Source organism: Thalassophryne amazonica, chromosome 2 (genome assembly GCF_902500255.1).
Source record: "Thalassophryne amazonica chromosome 2, fThaAma1.1, whole genome shotgun sequence".
Lineage (NCBI taxonomy): Eukaryota > Metazoa > Chordata > Actinopteri > Batrachoidiformes > Batrachoididae > Thalassophryne > Thalassophryne amazonica.
Genome location: NC_047104.1, coordinates 82,029,652 through 82,056,226, shown reverse-complemented (window position 1 = coordinate 82,056,226; position 26,575 = coordinate 82,029,652). Strand labels below are relative to the sequence as shown.

The 26,575-nt window shown below is 40.2% G+C and overlaps 1 protein-coding gene across 1 annotated transcript; it reads right to left on the bottom strand.

Moving 5' to 3' along the window:
- Nucleotides 1–925: 925 nt before the first annotated feature.
- Nucleotides 926–23,980, bottom strand: mpc1 (mitochondrial pyruvate carrier 1). The gene is made up of 5 exons (XM_034188541.1): nucleotides 23,777–23,980; nucleotides 12,666–12,669; nucleotides 12,477–12,573; nucleotides 7,953–8,085; nucleotides 926–1,555 (listed from the first exon to the last, which is right to left on the bottom strand). The coding sequence occupies exons 1-5, from the start codon at nucleotides 23,845–23,847 to the stop codon at nucleotides 1,528–1,530; spliced, it is 333 nt and encodes a 110-aa protein (XP_034044432.1). The 5' UTR covers nucleotides 23,848–23,980; the 3' UTR covers nucleotides 926–1,527.
- Between the last annotated feature and the right edge of the window lie 2,595 nt (nucleotides 23,981–26,575).

Genomic DNA, 26,575 nt, shown 5'->3' with positions numbered 1-26,575 from the left:
CCAGTGTGTAGTGAGCACCTTGCATGGCAGCACCCTGATATCAGTGTTTGTGTGAATGTGAGGCATAACTGTAAAGCACTTTCAGCATCTGATGCAGATGGAAAAGCGCTATATAAATCCAGTCCAATTACTTCTGCTGGCCTCTACGTCTGCCTTAAGGCAAATAAGTTGCATCCAAAGTCGTCTTTTAGCAGAACGAGACCGACTTTATTACTGTGCAGGTCCTTATGCTCCCCAGAGCTTTTCAGATTGTTCATTGCCTCACCGTCCATGTATGTTATCTTAGGCCACTTCATGTTGTCTTCCCGCCTCTCTGCATTTGTAGACAACAGGATTGTAATGTCTCGTTTGAGCCGTGACAGCTGCTGTTTACATCTCTAACCCTCATAGAAAGTGGATAAGTGCGATTAGTTAACATGTAAACAAATGCCAGTTCTGGTTCATACTGGAAGTCTCACCCCTAATTCACGCAAGGCCTCATGGGGGCTTGGAATAAGGTGGACAAAATATCCATAATTATTTCAGGCAATTTTTTTTTTTTTTTTTTTTAAGTGTAGTTCAGGGTGTCAACTTTTGTTCTTTCTTCATAAATGACACATTTTTGGCTCTACATGTTGATTTTGCACAAGTTGTGACAGTGGATTCCCTCTGACAAGTCCACATTACACAGCGAAAGAGCAGGGATGGTCTTGAAACAGTACCCCTCTGATCTGAAAATAAGCACACTGAGTGTCCACTTCACTGTCTGTCTGTACTGCTCCATGACTGATGTTAAATGAAGCCCAAGATGCACTCTGTTGGAAATGTTCATGTATGTATCCATCAATTTACCTCACTTGCACACTCACTGTCCCACCTACATTTTTGTTGTACAACTGTACAAAAGACAACTGCAAGACAAAAACAACTTCAGCAAACAAATGAATTCAAGGTGTCTGTTGCCACTTTATTCAGCAAACACAGAATCAGACCATAAAACAGGATTAAATAACTACACAGAATAAATTAGTGTGTGTGATCACAACAATTTTACATACGTATTTGGAAATCAGTGGGATAAGCAGCTTGTACCACAGTTACATTTTTTTTTAGCCGTTTAATCATTTATTGTTATGGTCAAATTAGATCCTAACGTACTGCTGTCTTCCAGAGCTCAAAAAGGAAAAACTATTAGTTCTACACCTTTAAATTTGTCTTTAATTATTTTAAGGATTAAAAAATGCTTCAGTTCAGCTGCAGTGTGACACCCAGTAACTCTCATGTGCAAAGGCAGATTGGCTGAATGTGCGCAGTGATGCACATTGTAACTGGTTCATGTTGAATGCTGCAAAAATCTATCACAGCATCATCTGTTTGTGTCATAAAAAGTGACAAAAATTCTTGAGGATGGTCAATCAGTGATGCCCAAGGTATTAAAAGAAAAAATTCCACCCACAAGAAAGTGCCTTTGTTTTGTTGATAAAATTGTTTGGATGCACATTTCAGTGGTTTTCCTTGCAGACACGTTCTCTGTGTTTCCCTTTGCCGCTAAGACTTGGCCATCTTCTTCTCCATGCTGAAATAATCACAAACAAGAGGGTATCACAGTTATTGTCATTCCATAAATTAACTGCAAGTAACTAGATTGTACATTACGCACTAAGTCTCAAATAATATGAGCGAAGCGTCGCACAGCGGCGCAAAGCTCACTCATGGTACAGGGTGTCCTAAACAGGAAGTGCCAAAATTAAAGTCCACAGTAAAACAGAAAATGTTCAAATGTCAAACACTTCCTGGATTAACAGACGAGAGCCCATGGAATCTCGCGGGAGCTCAGTGGCAAGGTCACACTCAAACAGGAAGTGCAGAATTCTCAATCACAGTGAAACAGGAAATGTCCAGTGTTGAACACTTCCTGGCATGGGTGGAGCTACAGCAGAGGCCGGGGTTTCACTGGACTCCCCTGAAATCTGATTTGACACCAATGATTGACGGCACCACATGCCTGGTTGAAAGACCTGCATTTTCAAATCAGTGAGTCACACTGACTGCTAGGTTCCTCCTGTCCAGTAGTTTCTGCTGTGTACCACAAAAAGTTCTAATCCACCTCAGTAGAAGAAGAAAAATGTTTGTTTCAGATCTGAACACGTCATTTTAACTATGGACTTCTAATGACACCAAAGTTATATTGGTGAGTAAACGACCGTTTGAGGAAGAAACCTCAAGCACACCAGACTCAAAGAGATGACCTTCTGCTTGGGCCATGCTACCGACAAATTACAAAATAATTCACAAAATGAATGTACAGGAAATGTTGCTGATGCACAGGACAGGAGGGTTTCAGAAAGAGACACCAAACCCATCTCTGGATGGAGCCACACCTCAAACTGATAGAAAAAGAAAAAAAAAAAAAACAGCATCTGGTATCAGAAACACAACAAATACAGTATAATTTATCAGCATTAAGCAACAAGAACAAAAGAAATACTAAGGTGATCACCAGCCACTAGCCCTAAGCTTCAATAAAAGACCCAGAATTTAGATAAAGTTGAGGTCGCAGCCCGCTCAGTTTCCTAATGAAATGAAATTAAAAGAGTAAAAAAAGCATAGAAACGTACCATGCCAGTTTGCTAGCCATATGAAAGGGACAATAGTCTGGACTCGAAAGTCTCGACAGAATTAGGGACACAAAGTAGTCCTGCACCCTGAGAACGCAAAGCCTGGGCCGGTACTTAGGGTATAATTAGGTCAGCTAAGTAGGGAGGTGCCAGTCCAAGAACAATTTTATAGGCTAGTAGCAGAACCTTAAATGTGATCTCACTGGGACAGGAAGCCAGTGAAGAAATGCCAAAATGGGTGTAATGTGGTCAAACTTTCTGCTTCGTGTCAAAAGTCTGACAGCAGCATTTTGAATCAACTGGAGACCCCTAATGCTGGACTGTGGTAAACCAGAAAACAGAACATTGCAGTAGTCCAATCTACAACCCCAAATTCCAATGAGGTTGGGACGTTGCGTAATGTAAATAAAAACAGAATACAATGATTTGCAAATCCTCTTCAACCTATATTTAATTGAATACACCACAAAGACATTTAATGTTCAAACTGATAAACTTTGTTGTTTTTGTGCAAATATTTCCTCATTTTGAAATGGATGCCTGCAACACATTTCCAAAAAGTTGGGACGGGGCAACAAAAGACTGGGAAAGTTGATGAATGTTCAAAGAACACCTAAATGGAAACAGGTGAGTGTCATGACTGCGTATAAAAGAGCATCCCCAAAAAGGCTCAGCCATTCACAAGCAAAGAGGATCACCACTTTGTGAACAACTGCATGAAAAAAATAGTCCAACAGTTTAAGAAGAATGTTTCTCAAAGTTCAATTGCAAGTAATTTGGGAATGCCATCATCTAAAGTCCATAATATAATAAGAAGATTCAGAGAATCTGGATAACTTTCGACATGTAAGCGGCAAGGCCGAAAACCAATATTGAATGCCCATGACCTTCGACCCCTCAGGCGGGACTGCATTAAAACCAACATCATTGTGTAAAGGATCTTACCATGTGGGCTCAGGAAAACTTCAGAAAAGCATTATCATTTATCACAGTTCATCGCTACATCTACAAGTTCAAGTTAAAACTCGAGCATGCTAAGTGAAAGCCACACATCAACAACATCCAGAAACGCAGCCACCTTCTCTGGGCACGAGCTCATTTGAAATGGACAGACGCAGAGTGGAAAAGTGTGCTATGGTCTGATGAGTCCACATTGCAAATTGTTTTTGGAAATCATGGACGTCGTGTCCTCCGGACAAAAGAGGAAAAAGATCATCCAGATTGTTACCAGCGCAAAGTTCAAGGATGGTATGCCAGGATGGTATGGGGTTGTGTTAGTGGCCATGACACGGGCAACTTACACATCTGTGATGGCACCAACAATTCTGAAGGGTACATCCAGGTTTTGGAGCAACACATGCTGCCATCCAAGCAACGTCTTTTTCAGGGACGTCCCTGCTTATTTCAGCAAGACATTGCCAAGCAACATTCTGCACGTATTACAACAGCGTGCCTTCGAAGTAAAAGAGTGCGGGTACTCGACTGGCCCGCCTGCAGTCCAGACCTGTTGCCCATTGAAAATGTGTGGCGCATTATGAAGTGCAAAATGCGACAACAGAGACCCCAGACTGTTGAACAACTGAAGTCGTACATCAAGCAAGAATGGGAAATAATTCCACCTTCAAAGCTTCAACAATTAGTGTCCTCAGTTCCCAAATGCTTATTGAGTGTTGTTGGAAGGAAAGGTGATGTAACAGTGGTAAACATACCACTGTCCCAGCTTTTTTGAAACGTGTTACAGGCATCCATTTCAAAATAAGCAAATATTTGCACAAAAACAAAGTTTATCAGTTTAAACATTAAATATCTTGTCTCTGTGGTGTATTCAATTGAATATAGGTTAAAGAGGATTTGCAAGTCATTGTATTCTGTTTTTATTTAAATTTTTCACAACATCCCAACTTCAATGGTCTTGGAGTTGTAGAAGAACAAATGGATGGATCAGGGTCTCAGCATCAGCCACACACAGTATGGAACAGATCTTCGTTATATTTCGCCAGTGGAAGAAAGCAGTCCCCGTAATATCTCTGTATAGGTCAAAGGACAATGTAGGATCAAAATCACCCCAAGGTTCCTCACTTTGTCAGTGTGATGTATGACACACGAGCCTAGGTTAAGTGTTAACTGCTCAAATTGATGCCAATGTTCCGCTGGACTAAGAACCATCATTTCAGTCTTATCTGAGTTCAACTGATTACTATAATTTTGATATGTTTTTGATTATATATATATATATATATATATATATATACATACATACATATATATATACACACACACACGAGGACTGTTAGAAAAGTATTAGACCTTATTATTTTTTTCAAAAACCATATGGATTTGAATCACGTGTGATTACATCAGACATGCTTGAACCCTCGTGGGCATGCGAGAGTTTTTTCACGCCTGTCCGTTACGTCATTTGCCTGTGGGCAGTCTTTGAGTGAGGAGTGGCCCACCCTCTCGTCGATTTTTTCTTTGTTTAGGAATGGCTCAGAGACTGCTGCTTTGTTTGATCAAAATTTTTTCAAAACTGTAAGGCACAACTGAGAGGACACCATTCGATAAATTCAGCTGGTTTTCGGTAAAAATTTTAACGGCTGATGAGAGATTTTGGTCTGGTAGTGTCGCTTTAAGGATGGCCCACGGTGCCTGACGGCGATCTGCGCTTCGAGGAGGCAGCGTCTCGCCGTTTCAAGTTGAAAACGGCCACATTTCAGGCTCTGTTGACCCAGTAAGTCGTCAGAGAACTTTCAGAAGAAGTCGGCATGAGGAGTTTATTCGGACATTCCATTGTTAACGGACATTTTGTAATGAAAGAACGTGCGGGCAGAGTCGCATGTCGGGCCGGACCCGAACGCGGGGGGTCGCAACAGGAAAAACACCTCCATTGGAAACCTTAACGGGCAAGTTGGAGCATGCCCAAGCTGTTAAACAATTTCTCAGTTACTCACTTGTTGAAAGCCATCAAAAGCCGCCTGAATTTTACAAATGGTTTTCAACACGGAGGTGTTTTTCCTGTCGCGGCGCACACAGATTCGCCGAGTCGTCACGGAAATGAATTTGTGCGCACGTCTTTCATTAAAAAATGTCCTTAAACAGTGGAATGTCCGCATAAAGTCCTCATGCCGGCCTCTTCTGAAATCTTCTCTGTTCTCTCACGACGTCCTGGGTGAATTAAGCCTTAATTTAGGATGTTTTCAGGTCGAAACAGGCCGACGACGGTGCCTGGAAGCGCTGCGCGACGTCCCACTCCGTGGGAAGTCCTTACAGTGACAGAAACGCCCCATAATCTCTCATCAGCCGTTAAACTTTTCACCGAAAACCAGCTAAATTTCTCGAATAGTGTCCACTCAGATATTCCTCACAGGTCCAGAAAAAATTTTGATAAAGCAACGCGCGCCGTCTCGAGCAGCGTGTGAAACAAAGGAATTCAGCCGAGAGGGCGGGACCACATCTCACTCAAGGCCTGCTCACAGGGAAATGACGTCACTGACACGCGTGAAAAAACTCACGCATGCGCACGAGGGTTCAAGCATGATTGGTACAATCGCACATCATTCAAATCCATATAGTTAAAAAAAAAAATAAAAGTGTCGGTTTCTTATCTAATAGACCTCATATATATATATATATATATATATATATATATAATTGATTGCATTAAACCTTTAACTTATATCTGTAAAATGTCATTCATGACTGGGAGATTTCCTTCCAAAATGAAAATAGCTGAAGTGACACAGCTGTTCAAATCTGGTGATAAACATGTTTTTCCAAACTACAGGCCACTCTCACTGTTACCTCAATTTTCAAAAATTCTGGAAAAAGTATACACAAAAAGGTTAAATGACATTATATCCAAGTATCATATACTAAATGAGCAGCAATATGGATTTAGAAAAAAAAAAAAATCATACTACTTCACTGGCGGTAACTGATTTTGTGGAACATATCACAAATACAATTGAAAACAAGCAATATATCGTAAGGTTTTTCGACTTACAGAAAGCATTCAATACATGGATCCAGTGGTGGGCACAGCTGCGCTAATCCACTAACCGCTAATTAGTGAAGCTAACTTTTTTGTTAGCTGTTTAGCTTTTCAGCTAACTTTGAAAACCGGCAGCGGACCAATTGATTTCCGCTAAATTTAGATCACATATCTTTTAGACCTTTAATATCTTTTTGCAGGAATATTGAGTGTTGTTAGAAGGAAAGGTGATGTAACACAATGGTAAACATGCCACTGTCCCAGCTTTTTGGAAACGTGTTGCAGGTATCCATTTCAAAATGAGCAAATATTTGCACAAAAACAATAAAGTTTATCAATTTGAACATTAAATATCTTGTCTTTGTGGAGTATTCAATTGAATATAGGTTGAAGAGGATTTGCAAATCATTGTATTCTGTTTTTATATACATTTTACACAACGTCCCAACTTCATTGCAATTGGGGTTGTGTCATATTTGGAAATAAGCCCAGGAGTTTATGAAGAAATTTACTAGTACACGATATTGAAACTAAACTTGTAAATGAAACTAAGTTTCTTGGGGACTTTACTGATGATAAACTAAATCACACACAAAAAAAAAATAATAAAAAAAATAAACTAAAAAACTTTATCTATAGTTCTCCCACACGCTGCACCTAATGCACCGCAGTGTGTTTCATTGAATAATTTACTGGTATCAGCTATGTGTGCTTCATTTAGGTGATATTTAAGATTCGTACCCCGCTGATAAGAAAATGCAGCTTTGCAGTGGCTGCAAATAACTTCAGTTCTGTCGACTACGCCGTCTGGAAGCACTTCAAAATTAAATGTAAAAGTTCTGTGCCCTTCTCCATGTCCGCAGCAGTCAGCGACAGAGTTGCAAAACAAAAGCCTGTGAGCAACAGACTCTTACAATAACAAACAAAAAAAAAAAAAACTGCATTAACATGTGATAAAAAATTTAAAAAAATGTCGGTGTTAATTAATTAATGCGTTAACACGATAGTAACGCGTTAACTTGCCCAGCCCTAATTTTTTATACATTCAAAATGAAAAAGCTCAATCTTACAGTTCACATCTTGAAGGCATTTTAAATTTAAGTGTTAATTATCCGATCACTATATTCCTTCAGTCTCTAGGGAGGTTTATTTATTATTTTTACAGTTGCAAATGTTGTGAATATACTGTCATAACAACAACAACAACAACAAAATAATTTCAGTTGAGCCTTTAAGCAACATGTGTTACGACTAGGCACAGAGTATGACAACATGACTTGCAAACAAGCAAATCATGACTGACTCTCATTTGATGACACTTTGGGGGCTTGCAATAACAAAGGAATAAAAGCATATCTGCTTACTTGTATTTGATGAGACGACCTCCCTGGATCAGCTGTGCCGTCTCATTGGTCATATGGCAGGCAAACAGTAACCAGTTTCGTGGCTGCACCTTGTAGGCAAACCGCATGAAGAGCACTGAATAGCAGCACAGAGCTGAGGGGAAGAAAACATTCAATTCCTCATTCATCAAGTGCGACATTATTAAAAACACTGGCTGACATTCCCAATTACTGCTCACATGTTACGTACAAACTCTAGATTCCCCTAAATTGTTACAGTTAAAAATAATAGAAGCACTAACAAATCTGTTTCCTGAATGCACTCCACCCCCCCGGGAAAAATGTATTTTAATGTCAGAGTGGTTCTGGCTGTACAATAAGGACTAGATGCCTTTAATGCCACAGGTATTAAAGGCACTGCGCTGCGGTGGTTTGAATCATATTTATCTAATAGATTACAATTTGTTCATGTAAATGGGGAATCTTCTTCACAGACTAAGGTTAATTATGGAGTTCCACAAGGTTCTGTGCTAGGACCAATTTTATTCACTTTATACATGCTTCCCTTAGGCAGTATTATTAGACAGCATTGCTTAAATTTTCATTGTTACGCAGATGATACCCAGCTTTATCTATCCATGAAGCCAGAGGACACAATTAGCTAAACTGCAGGATTGTCTTACAGACATAAAGACATGGTTGACCTCTAATTTCCTGCTTTTAAACTCAGATAAAACTGAAGTTATTGTACTTGGCCCCACAAATCTTAGAAACATGGTGTCTAACCAGATCCTTACTCTGGATGGCATTACCCTGACCTCTAGTAATACTGTGAGAAATCTTGGAGCCATTTTTGATTAGGATATGTCATTCAATGCGCATATTAAACAAATATGTAGGACTGCTTTTTTGCATTTACGCAATATCTCTAAAATCAGAAAGGTCTTGTCTCAGAGTGATGCTGAAAAACTAATTCATGCATTTATTTCCTCTAGGCTGGACTATTGTAATTCATTATTATCAGGTTGTCCTAAAAGTTCCCTGAAAAGCCTTCAGTTAATTCAAAATGCTGCAGCTAGAGTACTGACAGGGACTAGAAGGAGAGAGCATATCTCACCCATATTGGCCTCTCTTCATTGGCTTCCTGTTAATTCTAGAATAGAATTTAAAATTCTTCTTCTTACTTATAAGGTTTTGAATAATCAGGTCCCATCTTATCTTAGGGACCTCATAGTATCATATCACCCCAATAGAGCGCTTCGCTCTCAGACTGCAGGCTTACTTGTAGTTCCTAGGGTTTGTAAGAGTAGAATGGGAGGCAGAGCCTTCAGCTTTCAGGCTCCTCTCCTGTGGAACCAGCTCCCAATTCGGATCAGGGAGACAGACACCCTCTCTACTTTTAGGATTAGGCTTAAAACTTTCCTTTTTGCTAAAGCTTATAGTTAGGGCTGGATCAAGTGACCCTGAACCATCCTTTAGTTATGCTGCTATAGACTTAGACTGCTGGGGGGTGCACCACTCTGCATTTAATCATTAGTGATTGATCTCTGCTCCCCTCCACAGCATGTCTTTTTCCTGGTTCTCTCCCTCAGCCCCAATCAGTCCCAGCAGAAGACTGCCCCTCCCTGAGCCTGGTTCTGCTGGAGGTTTCTTCCTGTTAAATGGGAGTTTTTCCTTCCCACTGTCGCCAAGTGCTTGCTCACAGGGGGTCGTTTTGACCGTTGGGGTTTTTCCGTAATTATTGTATGGCTTTGCCTTACAATATAAAGCGCCTTGGGGCAACTGTTTGTTGTGATTTGGTGCTATATAAATAAAATTGATTTGACTTTCACTGTGAATAATCACAGTCACTGTGGCTCGCTATGGTTTGTAAACACGGTCAATGTTCAGGTTTTCCTCAAACTAAACAAATATAACCACATTTTTGAGAAGCCATTTAATAAGATTGCGTGTCTGAAATAAATTCTGTCATGTGTGATGTTAAAGGAGCACAAACAACACTAAATGCCTTTCACAATACGATATGCTACCTCATGGTAGGTCTGGGTATTGATTCAAATTTCAAGAATCGATTTGATTCCAATTCTTAAGCTTCAGAATCGATTATTTCTATTCAATTCTATCTGATATCGATTTGGGTCAGTGTTATTAAAACCGTTTTTTGAGCTGTTACCTGACTGTCTAGTTATGCAACATATTAATACTACTTCACAAAACTTGGCCCTGAAAATGCAGGCAATAGTGTTTCAGAAAGCTATAAATTAAAAAATTTTCCAGGAGATAATGGCCCCGGTATCCCCGACAAAACTCATGCCTGCAGCACACGCTGCACGGCACGCTGCAACAGAACTTTTCCCCTGCAGCAGGACAACACGGCTGGGGTAAAGTTCTCCTAAGTTCTCCTGCAGCAGGAGAACTTTTCCCCTGCAGCAGGAGAACACGGCTATGGGAAAAGTTTTCCCACAGTCCACTTTGCGTGCTGTCCCATGGAAAATGGCACGTTATGCGGAACGAATTAAAAACCTACTGTGTGAAATACAAACGGTGGATGATTTTCTTTTCTTGCCTGCAACAACAGTCCCAGTAGGCATGATTGACATCTTTAAATGGCTTTGACAGAAGCTGATGAATAAATTGTGGATGCATAGCTTCAAAATCAGAACAAGTGGGTCCACAATCAATGCAGAGAAATGATCATTTAATTTTTCCAGTTACACACCCTCAGAAACAGTGGGACGGCCCAAATGCAGCAGAATTTTTTCAGGCACGCTATTATAATGCTGGTGAGACGTGCATATATATGTATTTTTTTTAAAGTGACCTTTAAATGTATGAATTGATCTGTGGGAATTAAAATAAGAATCAATTTAAAAAAATTAGTGAATTGATTTTTTTCATCCCAGCCCAACCTAATGGTTGGGAGAGACTGTACAATATACTCACAGCATAATTGGAAATCATCAATAATGGAAGACATGGATGATCCACTGTGTTGATATACGTTTACTGTGTCTGAAAAACAAACTCACAGCTAACTCAACATCACACAAATTCGGTGATGTTTCCAATTGTCAAATGGCTTAACGTTATTGCCATCCATCGCACAGCTCGTCTCCCCACCATCTTTACAACCAATCCTAACCCTAAACCCAGTGATTGAAGAAAGAAAAAAAAAATTGACGAAAACAGTAAGTTGTTCTCCTGCTGAACAAGATAATATTTCACTCTATTGCTGTTCTTGCTGCAGCTATTGCTGCTTTCTTTGCCTTTAACAAAAAATGGTATCACAACCTATATGTCTGTTTGATAAGATTACTAACCACAAGAGCTGTAATCATTTTAATATTTTTGGATTCCCTCATCCTTAGTGACCCGATTTCAAAGCTCGAACCCCAAACAGATCCAGTAACGCTCAAGCTGAGACATTACATTAAAAAAAAAAAAAAAATACTGCTTCACATCCCATTTTTGTTATGCAGAAAAGTTAAATTAGATAAACTTAGAGTAAGACCAGAGGATACTCGGTTCAAATCCCAGCCTGACGGAAAATCACTAAGGACCCTTGGGCAAGGTCCTTAATCCAAAAGTTGCTCCCAGTGTGTAGTGAGCGACTTGCATGGCAGCACCGTGACATCAGTGTGTGTGTGTTTGTGTGAATGTGAGGCATAATTGTAAAGCGCTTTGAGCATCTGATGCAGATGGGAAAGTGCTATATAAATGCAGTCCATTTAACCAGTAAGCAATGAATGTTGTGCTGCAATGCACGATGGGAGTTCAGGGTTTGGGGTTTTAAATGTTGTTACTGTGGTTCATGCTAGTTTAACAGTGTTGTTCATGTTATTTTATTGTGTTATTTGGAGTTCAATTGGTTTTGTCAGTTTAGTTACATCTCATGTTGCCGTCACCATGAGTGAGCCAACTTAAATGTTGCCGGTAACGTAAGTGCAAACTGTCATCTGTCTGATGTCTTCTGCAACTGTTTCTGCTCATCTAAAATTAGAAGCACCTGCTTGTGGTAGACTGCGGAAAAGACAGTGCGTGCGTGCTACTTCGATCACAGAGAAACTGCGGACAGCTGACATTTCTCGTTTGGTATGCTTATGTATTTTAAGTCAAGGATGAATGCTGCCAAAATGCAACAATGCAATAGGACTAATATTTTTTATTTTTGGAGAAGCTACAGATATTATCTAACAACACTGAACAATGGATGATGCCAACTACATTATGACTCACACGCTATTCCAGCAGGAGGCGGTAAGTCATCTTTATATTAAAAGCATGAGAGTGGTGAGTGATTTTATTTCGTAACTTATCTGCCCCACGAATTGGACACTGAGTTCATGGCCACATCAGCCATTGTACAGTCTTCCAATGATTTAATTAAAAAAAAGATTCACTGAATGAAACCCATGTATAATTTTAAAATGTACAATTCCATAGTTTTAACATAATATTTTGATAAAGCAGCAATTACAACAATGTTAACTACTGTAGAAACATACTACATGTGTATATGTATATCTTTGTTTTTCTGTGTTTTACCGAAGGTCATCCTGCCGCTGATGATCTCAGGGCTCTTCTTCATATCTGTAATGGCTGCCACAGGAAGACCCCAGTTTGCTACTGGCCCCCAGAAGTGCTGCACAGACATACAGTAACAAGATTATGAAATGGTTTGAGAGTTCAAACACAAAAACAGATCACTGAAAGACAGAAAGTTTGATTACATACCGTGCTGTTTGATGTTTTTATTTTCATAGCCACATGGAAGAGAGACAAACAAAAACATACGCAGATAAATCATCATGATACGAGCTAGCATAAAGACATCTACCTTACAAAAGCCACAGGTTTGTTTCAGGTAGCGACCAAATGATAGACAACGTGAAAAAACAAAGTGGGTATCCATATGTAATCAGTGATTCCCATCAGTGATAATCACAGATGGAAATACCAGTTAATACTAGAGCACCGCACTCAAAGTGTAAACCTCTGCCAAAACAAGTTTCCAATTCCACAATTTTTTACCTTGGAAAGGATTTTCAAGGTCAAAGTCCTGTTAGAAGTAGCTTTTCATGAGCTAAAATATAATACAAAACAGATCAGAAGGGCTTTTCAACGTTAAACTCAAATATCCGCAAGATGGATCAGATGCAGATCAAACTTACTCTATGCACCGAGAATGCTTTTTCAATATTAAATTCCAATGTCCACAATATCCACAAATCGGGTCCAGATCTGGATCAAACTTTGTCAGGCAATAGTGAGTTCCAGTCTGCACCTCACTTCCAAATATAAAAGAGTGATTGGGGCATGTCTGATTAAGATATATTGTAAATAAGAGCAATCAGAGATTTCTGATGTCCACCAATCCAGATCTGGATCCCTTCCAAACTTCAGTGTAGTCTTCCATGCCCTATTATCTATCTGTGGTGCAAATTTGGTGAGAATCCGTGAAATAGTTTTGACGTAATCCTTCAAAGCTATAGTGAAATCTTGATCCAGAATCGGGATTTGGATGACCTCCAAAATTTAACGGCGTCTTAGTTGGCCTAACATCTATCTGTGGTGCAAATTTGGTGAGAATCGGTGAAGTATTTTTGACATAATCCTTCAAAGCTTATATTAAGTTAAAGTGGAACATTACACAGTGAGAAATGCAATACTTTCCTATAAGAAACATACCAAAGAGCTGATATTCCACACTTTTTACACTAGTCCCGCAAGTACATACCTTTATCGGACATTTGAACTTTGCGCTCTCCCGAGCCACCGCGGGCCGCCATCTTTGTAGAATATCCAGGTATTTCCCGCTCGGCACTGACGTCATTGACAAAAAACTGTACATACGCACCACTGTCCACTGTTGGAATTATAATTTTGTATATGGCCCATGTCAAATAAGTGTTACTTCCATGCATTAATTGAAGTCTCCGTTGCTGTGCTGCAAAACACAGGGCATGACGCAGGGTGTTTGTGGCCAATTAACGAGTGAAGCTTGAATTCAAGGTCCGTTTTCGCGCCAGGTGCCAAGTTTCTGTCTCAACATCTTTGCCATCCCAGACTTGAATCCAGTCGTCCATGCTCCTGACTGGAATATATTCCGGATCTGCCGGAGGAGACTCGTTTATAGCGGCTGCAGTGGCGCCTCCCTCCCCACTTTCTTTGATCTGCTCATTCTTGTTTGTGGCACCCCACCCGCTGTGTTCATAGCTGGACGCCGTTCTTTGTTCTACCGGCTGCCACACGCTGCATATATAAAATAATTATTTTGTACTGGATTAATAATTTTTTTCTGCAAATTGGCTGTTGAAAATGGCTCTAATCACTTCCTGAATCACAAAGGAGGCTGCAGCCGGAGCCGTTCGTGCGCACACGCCTGACAAGCTGCAGAAAGCATTTTGAGCCATCAAAAAAGGTCATTATTAGTCTTGTTTACATCGTCATGGCTTGATAAAACAGTTGCGTGTTCTTTCCTTCTGGTCTGCAGCTGTTAAAGGATTTACTTTCATTTTTATAACAGATTTAACTTGTTGTTATAATCCTTCAGACGAGCTGCGCTCTGATGCAATCCGCTGATGTCACCACTCACTTTTGTTTACTGCTTGTTTACTCCACTTGACAACCTGCACGTCGTCTGCCTCAAACAAGAGAGACGACCCTCTGCCCCATGACCTTTCCCCACTTCCTTATTTGGTCACACCAGCGGGAAGTACCCAGATATTCTACAAAGATGGAGGCCCGCTAGCGCTCGGGAGAGCGCGAATTTCAAATGTCCGATAAAGGTATGTACTTGCGGTACTAGTGTAAAAAGTGTGGAATATCAGCTCTTTGGCATGTTTCTTATAGGAAAGTATTGCATTTCTCACTGAGTAATGTTCCCCTTTAAGCTTGATCCAGAATCTGGATCCAGATCACCTCCATAATTTAATGAGTCTTCCATGGCCTAATATGTATCCGTGCTGAAAATTTCGGCAAAATCTGTGTAGTAGCTTTGACGTAATCCTGGTAACAGACATACAGACATATAAATATACGCCGATGACTTTATTACATCCTTGGGGGACATAAATATACATTAAATGGGGTTTCAATGTTAAATTTAAATGGCCATAAAATTTGTAAACTGGATCAAACTTTGTCAGTCGATAAAGGATACCATCCTACATAACACTCAAATATGAAAGAAATTTGATCTTTTTTGACAGTTAAGAATTTTTGAAAATTCATTTAATGTTAAAAATAGCGATTTTTTTTTCCAATTTTACAAGATTTTTCCTGACTTTTCCCTTTGACCTAGAAAACTGAACCAGTTCTTGTCTATCAGGATAGGAATCTTCAAGATACATTTCAGAATGATATATGAACAATTGTGGCTCCAGGCTGTTCAAAGCACACATACAAACAACATTTTTCAGGAACAGGTAATCTAACTAATTAATGTTTTCATTGGCACGTTACTATAGTTAAGTTCATTGAAGCCTTTTTCATCTCTCAGCCACAGCGGAGCTGCAAAGTTTTTTTGTTCTTTTCTTTTGTGTGGGGAGAAGCGGGACAACTGCATAAATAATAGTGATTAGCTAAGAGTAAAATTTCATGTTAAGCCAACCAGAGGCAGAGGTGGACGGGAGGTAATGCACTTGCTCAGGCACAAATGACAGACATTCTGCACACAGCACAGTATTTAGGGCCCCATCACACACAGCATAAACATACATATACCGGAAGAAAATCCACGAACCAAAAACGAAATGGGGAACCACGAAACATTCCACCTGATGTCGTGAGGGATGCATGGTCGCAATGGCATGCATGACACACCGGCAACAGTTTCGTGCACACTAGTGCGCATGCACGAACACAGTGTGGGCACCTGGAACATGTTGCACCACATCACGCTGAGGTTGGGGCAAAAAATAAAGACCAGATGGAATATGTTGCATCACATCACACCACTGATGTGGAGAAAAAGAAAAAAAATAAATAAATACATGGCACCCGTGGGATTCGAACCTGCAATTTACAACAGGGGAGGTGATGGTCTCGTGGTTAAAGCGCTGGGCTTGAGATCAAACGATCCTCGGTTCAAATCCCAGCCTGATCGGAAAATCACTAAGGGCCCTTGGGCAAGGTCTTTAATCCCCTACTGCTCCCGGTGTGTAGTGAGCACCTTGTATGGCAGCAGCCCGACATCGGGGTGAATGTGAGGCATTATTTGTAAAGTGCTTTGAGCGTCTGATGCAGATGGAAAAGCGCTATATAAATGTTGTCCATTTACCATTTACAAAAGCTCTGATTAACAGACAGATACTTGACAACTGCACTACTATTACTGTCCTATAATAGGAATGTAAAATGCCTAAAATCAACAAAGAGATAAATGTACAAAAAAAAAAAAAAATAGAGAGAGAAATTAGATGAAGAGGAAGTCTTTAATTTTCGCCGTAATAACTGTTGGCGATATGAGACTAAAAGTGGCATATTTACCACACTGTCAGCTTGTAATCCTGCGGCATGCTGGCTGTGGTCTCCGTTTTTGTTAATGTGACGCGCCGTGTGCAACTGAGCCTTCATTTTCCAGCTGTCAGTGAGTCTCTGGCCAGTGATCAGCTGAAAGGTGGCTCCCTGTGCTGTGTGCAATCTGACTGGCCGCTCCCCATCTGTACATATGTCATGCAAGTGTGATGTCATGTCATGTATGTTATGTCATGCAAGTGTGCCCCTGGGGGGGGCGAAACACACGCACCCACATGTTTTGGGGGGGCTACACACACACACGGCACATGTTGAGGGAGGAGGGGCCGACACATTGGCACACCACGTGTGTTGCTTGGCAACTCCACCGTTGCACTTAGACAAATTCCACCGCCAGCTCTAAAGTGATCATCTTCTCACTATTTTCATGCTAACAGCGTGAATGGGCACACATTTTCTAAGTGTCCAACGAGCGGTGTTGGATGTACGCATGTCAGTGTCACCTGGAATGGAATTTGGCTGACACCTGCCATGAGAGGGATCGAAGGGGCTCTAACAGGGCTCCGTCTTTTGGCCGCTGGTGTGTGCCAATAGTAGTAGCGACAAGTGTACAAGGCATTGGAGGTGGCCCTGATTTTTCTTGACTGGCATGCAATTCCTCCTTCGTGCGTGAGTCAGCTTCAATTATGTTATGTGTGAAGGTGCCCTTAAGATCATCACTTCAAAATGTAATTTGCCCTTTCATACGGACAGACATCAAAAGTAAAGGTACCCTCATAATCACGTGACATAGACTCAGTAGCACAAAGTACGAATGCGACTGGATATAAAGCCAAATCAGCATCATCAACACGCACGACAGTGTCAAATCTTCCGGTCCAAGTTCATGATTACCCACTTTAGTAAACAAAGATGTGTTACTCCAGTGCGTGATCCATTTATATCTTGCCCTTAAAGTTAATTTTTATGCAGCTTTAAAGCAGCATGCCAGATCTACCTTGTTCTGTGGCCACTCGTCAGTATGCATGAGCTGCAAAAGTGGAAATGGCAAACTGTCCCAGGACACGAGTGAAAACAAGACACTGGACATTGCATTTGTGATCCGCCATACGTCCGACATACTTTTCCAACGGAAGTGCAAGATCTCAAAGGACATGCTGAGTAGACTAAATTAGTAAGTCATAATTATGATTTTTACTTGGGATGTCCCGATCTGATCACGTGATCGGAAATTGGGCCCGATCACGTGGTTTCAGACTTGATCGAAATCGGATGTTGCATCCCGATCAGGAATCTGATATAGATTTTATCCTCATTATTTTAATCAGCACTATTTCAAGCTCACTGTTGCAGATTAATGGGCCTTTCACGCGTCAGAAGCATCAGAGGCATCAAGAATCGGTCTAAAAAGCATTATTTTCAATGAGACGCAAGCTAAAGCAACGCTTCTGACCGAAGCGCGCATTGCTGCTTGTCGGCAGGCTGACGCGGTCAAAGTTCAACCCAACCCAACTTTCAACGCTCTGAGTTGTGACGTAGCTTCGCGCTGTCCAATAGGAATGACGCGTCGGGCCAAAACACGGAAGACTAGTGGCAGAAACCACTGATCTGTACAAAACAGATCGGTGCAGAAACCACTGATCTGTACAAAACAGAAACATATCACAGGGCTGCTCATATATAGAGCACTTTTCTGAAGAAATGTTTTTTGTTGTTGTTGTTTGTTACCTCAAAATTTCTGATTACTGTTAAAGTTTAGAAGACTTGTAATTAAAATAGCTAAATCAATAAATGGTTCTTTAGAAACCTTTCATCTGTAAATTAAAACCACCTGTTATTTCAGATTAGATCATTTCTTGTTTAACATAAGGAACCTTGGATATTAATTTTTAGACAAATAAAATAACATGGAAATTTGTACATTTTTTAAGTCTGGTAGATTATTAATTACTTGACCGTTCAAGCTACCTCAAGGAGAAGTGCACTGTTTAAGTGATAAATAATAAAATAAGGTGATTAAAATGAAAATATTATATATTTAGCATTTGTTCATTGTTCATTCAGTTTTTTAAAGTATCGGATCGGGACTTGGTATCGGCAGATACTCAAAATCAGATGACTTAGAATCGGATCGGGGACAAAAAACCTGATCGGGACATCCCTAATTTTTACGTTACATTTCCAAATAAACCCAGCCAAACATTTGATTTGATGACTAATATTGTTATAGCATTAAGTAGAGCGCACTAGTTATTTTATTTATTTATAGACATGTTATGTTATATACAGTGCATTTGGAAGTATTCACAACGCTTCACTTTTTCCATATTTTATCATGTTACAGCCTTATTCCAAAATAGAGTATATTAATTTTATCCTCAAAATTCTACTCACAACACCCCATGACAATATGGAAAAAAGTTTTGTAATTATTATTTTTGCACATTTATTAAAATAAAATAAAAAATAAAAAAAACTAAGAAATCACATGCACATAAGTGTTCACACTTTTTGCTCAGTACTTTGTTGATGCAACTTTGTCAGCAATTACAGCCTCACGTCTTTTCGGATCTCAAGAGATGTTCAGTCAGATCAAGCTCTGGTTGGGGAGGTCAAGGACATTCACAGAGTTGTCCTGAAGCCAATCCTTTGATATCTTGGCTGTGTGTTAGGGTCACTGTCACGCTGAAAGATGAACCGTCACCTCAGTCTGAGGTCAGGAGTGCTCTGGAGCAGGTTTTCATCCAGGATGTCTCTGTACATTGCTGCATTCATCTTTATCTCAATACTGACTATTCTCCCAGTTCCTGCTGCTGAAAAACATCCCCACAGCATGATCGTGCTACTACCATGCTTCACTGTAGGGACAGTACCTGGTTTCTGCCTGACATGACACCTGGCATTCACACCAAAGAGTTCAATTTTTGTCTCATCAGGCCAGAGAATTTTGTTTCTCATGGTCTGAGAGTCCTTCAGTTGTCTTTTAGCAAAGTCCATGCGGGCTGCCATGTGTCTTTTACTGATGAGTGGCTTCCATCTCGCCACTCATTTATACAGGCCTGATTGGTGGACTGTTGCAAAGATGGTTTTCCTTCTGGAAGGTTCTCTCTCCACAGAGGAATGCTGGAGCTTTGACAGAGTGACCAACAGGTTCTTGGCAACCTCCCTGATTAAGGCCCTTCTCCTCCGAACGCTCAGTTTAGATGGGTGGCCAGCTCTAAGAAGAGTCCTGGTGGATCTGAACTTCTTCCATTTACAAATGATGGATTCCACTGTGCTCATTAGGACCTTCAAAGCAGCAAAAAATGTTTCTGTACCCTTCCACAGATTTGTGCCTCGAGACAGAGGCCTGCAGACAATTCCTTTGACTTCATGCTTGGTTTGTGCTCGGACCTTATATGTAGACAGGTGTGTGCCTTTCCTAATCATGTCCAATCAACTGAATTTATCCCAGGTGGACTCCAGTTAAGCTGTCGAAACATCTGAAGGATGATTAGTGGAAACAGGATGCACTTGAGCTCAATGTTGAGCTTGATAGCAAAGGCTGTGAATACTTACAGTCTTTTTGTTTATATATATATATATATATATATATATATATATTAGGGCTGGGCAACGTTAATGCGCTAATGTTGCGTTAATTATTGAGGTCATTATTGCAGACAATTTTGTTCCTCAACTTAACGCTGCGGTTTTTTTTTTTTTTAGCCTTTTATGACTGTTGCTTGTTGCCTTTTATTTTGAAAGTGTCAGTCGGGGCGAGCTTATGCTGCTGCTTCCTGCTGATAGCTGAGTTCACACAGAAAACGACAGGAGGATCGAGAAAAGTACAGGCTATCCAATGCACAACAAAACAAAATGCAGAAAGACGCCGAACTTTTGAATGGACATTTTCGGTACAAAGTTCTACAGGATCAGGCCCGGATCCAGCATCGTTCGTCATCGGTAAAAAAAAAAAAAATCTTGAATAATCTCGAATAGCCGAATGTGTCCCCGCGGTGAACACAGCTTTTCGGTGGTTTTCATGTCAACCTATAGTCTGTAAATGATACGGATTTTTCGAGTTTCAGTCATACGGATGTACAAATAAAGTCGGATATTCAGGGTTTGGTCTGTAATAAACTATTTCTCCAGCACGGCTCCACTTTGAAACCATGAACCACTGAAGCAATGCTTCGATCCAGTAGCTTGTTGGTTCTTTGATTCACTGCTCTTCAGAAACGGCAAGCCGCTTCTTAACCTCTGGCAAAGCCATTAAAATATCGTCAGTCACTTTTGTGTGGATTAAAGTCACTAATTGGGACTCTTGTCTTGCTGCTGTCAAGAAACGAGAATCGTCCTCTGTTCCGTTCACACAGCTCGAAACGCTGCACGGCTGAGACAGAGTCCGGTCGGAATTAATAACTTCAAAATGAAATCGCCGCTTTAAATAAAATGACACCTCTTTCCAAATGTAATACAGACAAGAAACTACAATCGGCTAAAAGGTTTTTTTTTCCTCCCAAAATGAAACGTGCTGTATTTTCTTTTCAAATTACATCCTGAAGTGAAGCACAGCAGCTGTAAGCTCAGCTCAGATATATGGAAACACATTCATGCCAATGTCTGAAAGGAAATGCTTTTGACAAAAACTACAGATTTATTTATTCCTATTTATGTACAGAGATCAAGGATTCACCAGGTAGAGTTCATTATGTATAAAGTTTAAGGATCCAGTGACCAAATTCATATTTATTTACTTTAAGACTCAATAAAATGTTCAATTTCAATTCAGTTTAATCGGCTTATAAAGTGCCAAATCACAACAAAATCTAAATATACTAAAACAAATACATCACAATTGTACACATATCAAATTGTGGTATGTGTACAATTGTGACGTATTTGTTTTAGTACATTTAGTCATGGACATGAATATTGTTATTTTGATATGAAACAGGATAACAAATGACCTGCCAGTGGTTTTGTATTTGATTTCATTAGTGTGTTTCAGTTGAAATTTACATTTTCAAATTTATGCAATGTTCATTTACATTTTCAGCATCATTTACATTTTAAGCGGCTTTTGAATTCATTTTGGGGTTTCACATATACCATGCGATTAATCATGATTAATCACATAAAGTCACTGAGTTAATGCGATTAAGATTTTTTATGTTTGCCCACCCCTAATATATATATATATATATATATATATATGCAAAAAAGAAAAGCTTTTTTCACACTGGCATTATCAGGTGTTGTGTGTAGAATTTTGAGAGAAAAATTTTTTTATTTCATCCATTGTGGCATAAGGCTGTAACTTAACAAAATGTGGAAAAAAGTGAAGCACTGTGAACACTTTCTGGATGCACTGCAATACCAGTATACAAATGATAGAACCTTTAAAAAAAAAAAAAAAAAAAACTGAAATGAACTGTATCATGCAAATTTTGCTCATCTCTGCATCTGAGATACTCGTTAATATTGGCATACATGCAGGAAGGGTCAAGTGCTTGTTGCCAATGTCTCATTTTCCCAAACATTTGACAGTTGTAACTGATCAGGATTTGACAACTGACAACCGTCAACTTCAAACATCAGTAAAGCCACAAGTTCTTTCTTCCACAAACCCACCTATTTTTGCCAAACAAAAACAAAACAATTAAATAAAAAATTAAAATGCCGACTTTTCAGCACTCAGAATCCTCAATATTTACATTGCTCTTTGCCATTAACGTGTTATGGGTAGTCATGAACTCTGACCTGGCCTAGCATGCACCACAAGTACTGAGGTCCTGAACTGGCTTATCATTTACACAGCTACGCACGGATTAGGGCTGGATATCGATTCAAATTTCAAGAATCGATTCGTTTCCGATTCTTAATATTCAGAATCTATTATTTTGATTTGGGTTAGTTATTAAAACTGTTTTTTAGCTGTTACCCAATTGTGTAGATATGCAACATATTAATACAAGTATCATATTGACATTTGACAGCAAATTAAGTATTGGCAGCCAAAAGGGCGCCTAAGGTGCCTGGTCCATTGCCCCCGACACGGTACATTTCTACACGCTTCCATGATTTGGCCTGATGCCTTGTTCTTTTGGCTTTAAAGTAAGGCTGCAACAAAGATTAAAAAAAAAAAAAAAAAAACACAAAACAAAACAAAATTTGGCCCTCAAAATCCAGGCAATAGTGTTTCAGTGAGTTATCAATTAAAAAATTTTCTGGGGGCAAATGCTTCCGGTCTCCCCTACAAAAACGTCTGCAGCATAGGGTGTGCGGCATGCTGAAAGAGAACTTCTCCCACATCCGCCCAGCAAGTGCTGGTGGAAAGACTGACAGTCCACACCAAAGAACCTTCGTGTGTGGTCTCACGGCAAAAGCACGTTATGAGGAACGGAAAAAAAAAAAAAAAAAAAAAAAAAACACACTACAGTGTTCTCTTTTTTTGGCCGCAACAACAGTCCCGGTCATCATGACTGTCATCTTTAAATGGCACTGACAGAGGTTGATGAATAAATTGTGGACCTGCTTCTCGATAAGAACCAGTGGGTCCACAATCAGTGTAGAGAAATGATCGTTTGCACACCCTCGGAAACAGCGGAACAGCCCAACTGTAGTGTCTTTTTTTCCAGGGACACTGTTCCAACGCCGGCGAGAAGTACATATATTTAAATTGATCTTTGGATGTATGAATCCATCTGTGGGAATTAAAATGAGAATCGATTTAAAATCTGCAAATTGATCTTTTCAACCCAGCACTAGTACGGACAGCCACTGCCATGAAACACCCAAACTAGGTTACAATGAGTACTGTAAGTTAATTATAGCTCTGATCAAAATGTTAAATTACACATACAGCCGAATATTTACTACAGAATGCATGGCAAGTCTTGATTGCTACCTGTATTTTAAACATGATAAAACACACAAGCAGGGGAAGGAATACCGAAATGTTACAAACAAGTGTGTGTATTCTGTGGCATATAAACCAAGGCTGCACCTACTTTCAGTACCCTGCTGTCATTGTTGTTGTTGTTAAATGATTTATTTTGTTAATTCATTCATTAGACTCCGTTAACCTTTTTTACGCCACTTTAGTCAAAACTGCAACACCGATTAGACATCAGTTTCCAGACATGTCACAAACTGCGGCTCCAAGGAAAACAAGACACAGCCGTATTTGGAAACTACAGAGACATATATACACCACAGGAACGAAAAAAATAAGTAAAAGCAAAAGAAACTGACAACCGTTATAAAATGGCATTAAAATACTGCGTAGTGTCCGCAACTGAACAGTAAAGTCACCCAGCGGTCAAACGTTCACCGACAACCAGTTAGCATGTTAGCACACAAGTAGATCAGTTTAATCATACCTCATCAAATAATCTCTGAATTCTTTGCTCTTTAGGTGGTCAACAGCTTTCCGTACAAGAGTCCCCGCCATGTTTGACCTGCTGTCCTTTTTTAAAACTAAAACAAAAATAGTATTTTAAGTTGAAGAGCAACTTTAAAATGGAGCACGTCACTTCGCCTCGGCTTGGAGGGCAGCCGTAGAACCTTTTCTTCTTCTGCTTGATTGGTAAATGACAAACGGGTTCAAAGTGCAGTACTGCCACCTTCTGGTTCGTCTCCTTCGCGTTTAATAACGGTTGGCACCCAGCTTATACGGAGCATTACCGCCACCGGCTGGACTGGAGTGTAAGTCAATAGGCTAACATCCCCAAAATAAAATGAGAGAGAGAGAAAGACAGTTTCTCCTTGAAAGACAGTTACTTTTATTTTGAATATGACATGATACATTTAACATGGTGAGGTTCATTTTGTGACATTATTTAAGTATTTAATTTATTTGTTGTTTAAGTACTCGTATGTTTATTTTTATTACAACTGATTATTTTTATGTAAGAAGATAATATAAATGCCATTTGGTTTTATTTTGTCTTCGAAGATTGGATGTTTTGCACACCCTTGCACATCTGTTCCAGATTTTTTTTTAAAAATAAATGAAACTGGTTGACTTGTCTACTGTAAATGCAGTGTCTTGTCTGCTGATGTTAATTTCAGATAATTAAAGTAATATGCCACACTTACACCACTCTGCATTTAGAAGTTAATTAGAACATTTTTGCAAGTTTGCTACCCCAGTGAGGTTAAAAACAATAGCCAGATTGACACTGGTAAGACGTAAGATAATTAAAAATAAATCTAATGATAGTGGGTACATTACACACAGTGTAGCCTATGGAATAATGAGACATCTGGTGCTGAGGTGGTGGGTAGTGGGGGGGGGGGGGGGGGGGGGGAGGCAGATGAAATTCTGCTTTAATTTTTTTCAATTTCAATTTTTTTTTTATTTATATAGCGCCAAATAACAACAGAGTTGCCTCAAAGCGCTTCACACAGGTAAGGTCTAACCTTACCAACCCCCAGAGCAACAGTGGTAAGGAAAAACTCCCTCTGAGGAAGAAACCTCTAGCAGACCAGACTCAAAGGGCTTTAGGGCCCCATAAAGGCTTGGGCCGGCCCTGGGTCTACCTGTCTCCCCTGCAGCTGAATGGACAGTAGTTGCTTATTTTGGTGGTACTTTGGACACTGTATAAGAACATGCTGTAATGTCTCTCGACTGTCACTGCAATAGCAGGTTCCATCAACATGTTTATTAATCTTAAACAATGAACTATTCAATACTGTGTGACCAAACCTCAGTCTTGAGAACACATTCTCCTCTCTTGTGTTTACGAGGTCTATTAGATAAGAAACCAACACTTTTATTTATTTTTAACTATATGAATTTGAATGACGTGCAATTACACCAATCATGCTTGAACCCTCGTGCGCATGCGTGAGTTTTTTCACGCGTGTCGGTGACGTCATTTCCCTGTGGGCAGGCCTTGAGTGAGATGTGGTTCAGCCCTCTCGGCTGAATTCCTTTGTTTCACACGCTGCTCGAGACGGTGCGCGTTGCTTTATCAAAAAATTTTTCTGGACCTGTGAGGAATATCCGAGTGGACACTATTCGAGAAATTAAGCTGGTTTTCGGTGAAAAGTTTAATGGCTGATGAGAGATTATGGGGTGTTTCTGTCAGTGTAAGGACTTCCCACGGAGCGGGACGTCGCGCAGCACTTCCAGGTGCCGTCGTCGGCCTGTTTCGACCTGAAAACATCCTAATTTAAGGCTTAATTCACCCAGGACGTCGTGAGAGAACGGAGAAGATTTCAGAAGAGGCCGGCATGAGGACTTTATGCGGACATTCCACTGTTTAAGGCCATTTTTTAATGAAAGACGTGCACGCAAATTTGCCGAGTCGTTTCCGTGACGACTCGGCGAATCTGTGTGCGCCGCGACAGGAAAAACACCTCTGTGTTGAAAACCATTTGTAAAATTCAGGCGGCTTTTGATGGCTTTCAACAAGTGAGTAACTGAGAAATTGTTTAACAGCTTGGGCATGTTCCAACTTGCCCGTTAAGGTTTCCAACGGAGGTGTTTTTCCTGTCGCGACCCCCCGCGGTCGGGTCCGGCCCGACATGGGACTCTGCCCGCACGTTCTTTCATTACAAAATGTCCGTTAACAATGGAATGTCCAAATAAACTCCTCATGCCGACTTCTTCTGAAAGTTCTCTGTTCTCTGATGACTTCCTGGGTCAACAGAGCCTGAAATGTGGAAGTTTTCAACTTGAAACGGCGAGACGCTGCCGCCTCGAAGCACAGATCGCTGTCAGGCACCATGGGCCGTCCTTACGGCGACACTACCAGACCAAAATCTCTCATCAGCCGTTAAAATTTTTACCGAAAACCAGCTGAATTTATCGAATGTGTCCACTCAGTTGTGCCTTACAGTTTTGAAAAAATTTTGATCAAACAAAGCAGCAGTCTCTGAGCCATTCCTAAACAATGAAAAAACGACGAGAGGGTGGGCGACTCCTCACTCAAAGACTGCCCACAGGCAAATGACGTAACTGACAGGCGTGAAAAAACTCTCGCATGCCCACGAGGGTTCAAGCATGTCTGATGTAATCACACGTGATTCAAATCCATATGGTTTTTGAAAAAAATAAGGTCGGATACTTTTCTAATAGACCTCGTATGTGTGCACCTTCCCCTGCCAACAGTACACTGAATACTATGGAAATGGTGCCCTGTGTCACAGAACTATGCACAAATCAAAAAAAG

Coding starts and splice junctions, on each gene's coding strand:
- mpc1 (XM_034188541.1), bottom strand. CDS start 23,847: ATGGCGGGGACTCTTGTACGGAAAGCTGTTGACCACCTAAAGAGCAAA. Junction 8,086..12,476: donor CAGCGGCAGGATGACCTTCG/GTAAAACACAGA, acceptor TCTTCCCCTCAG/CTCTGTGCTGCTATTCAGTG. Junction 1,556..7,952: donor GGTCGTCTCATCAAATACAA/GTAAGCAGATAT, acceptor TGATTATTTCAG/CATGGAGAAGAAGATGGCCA.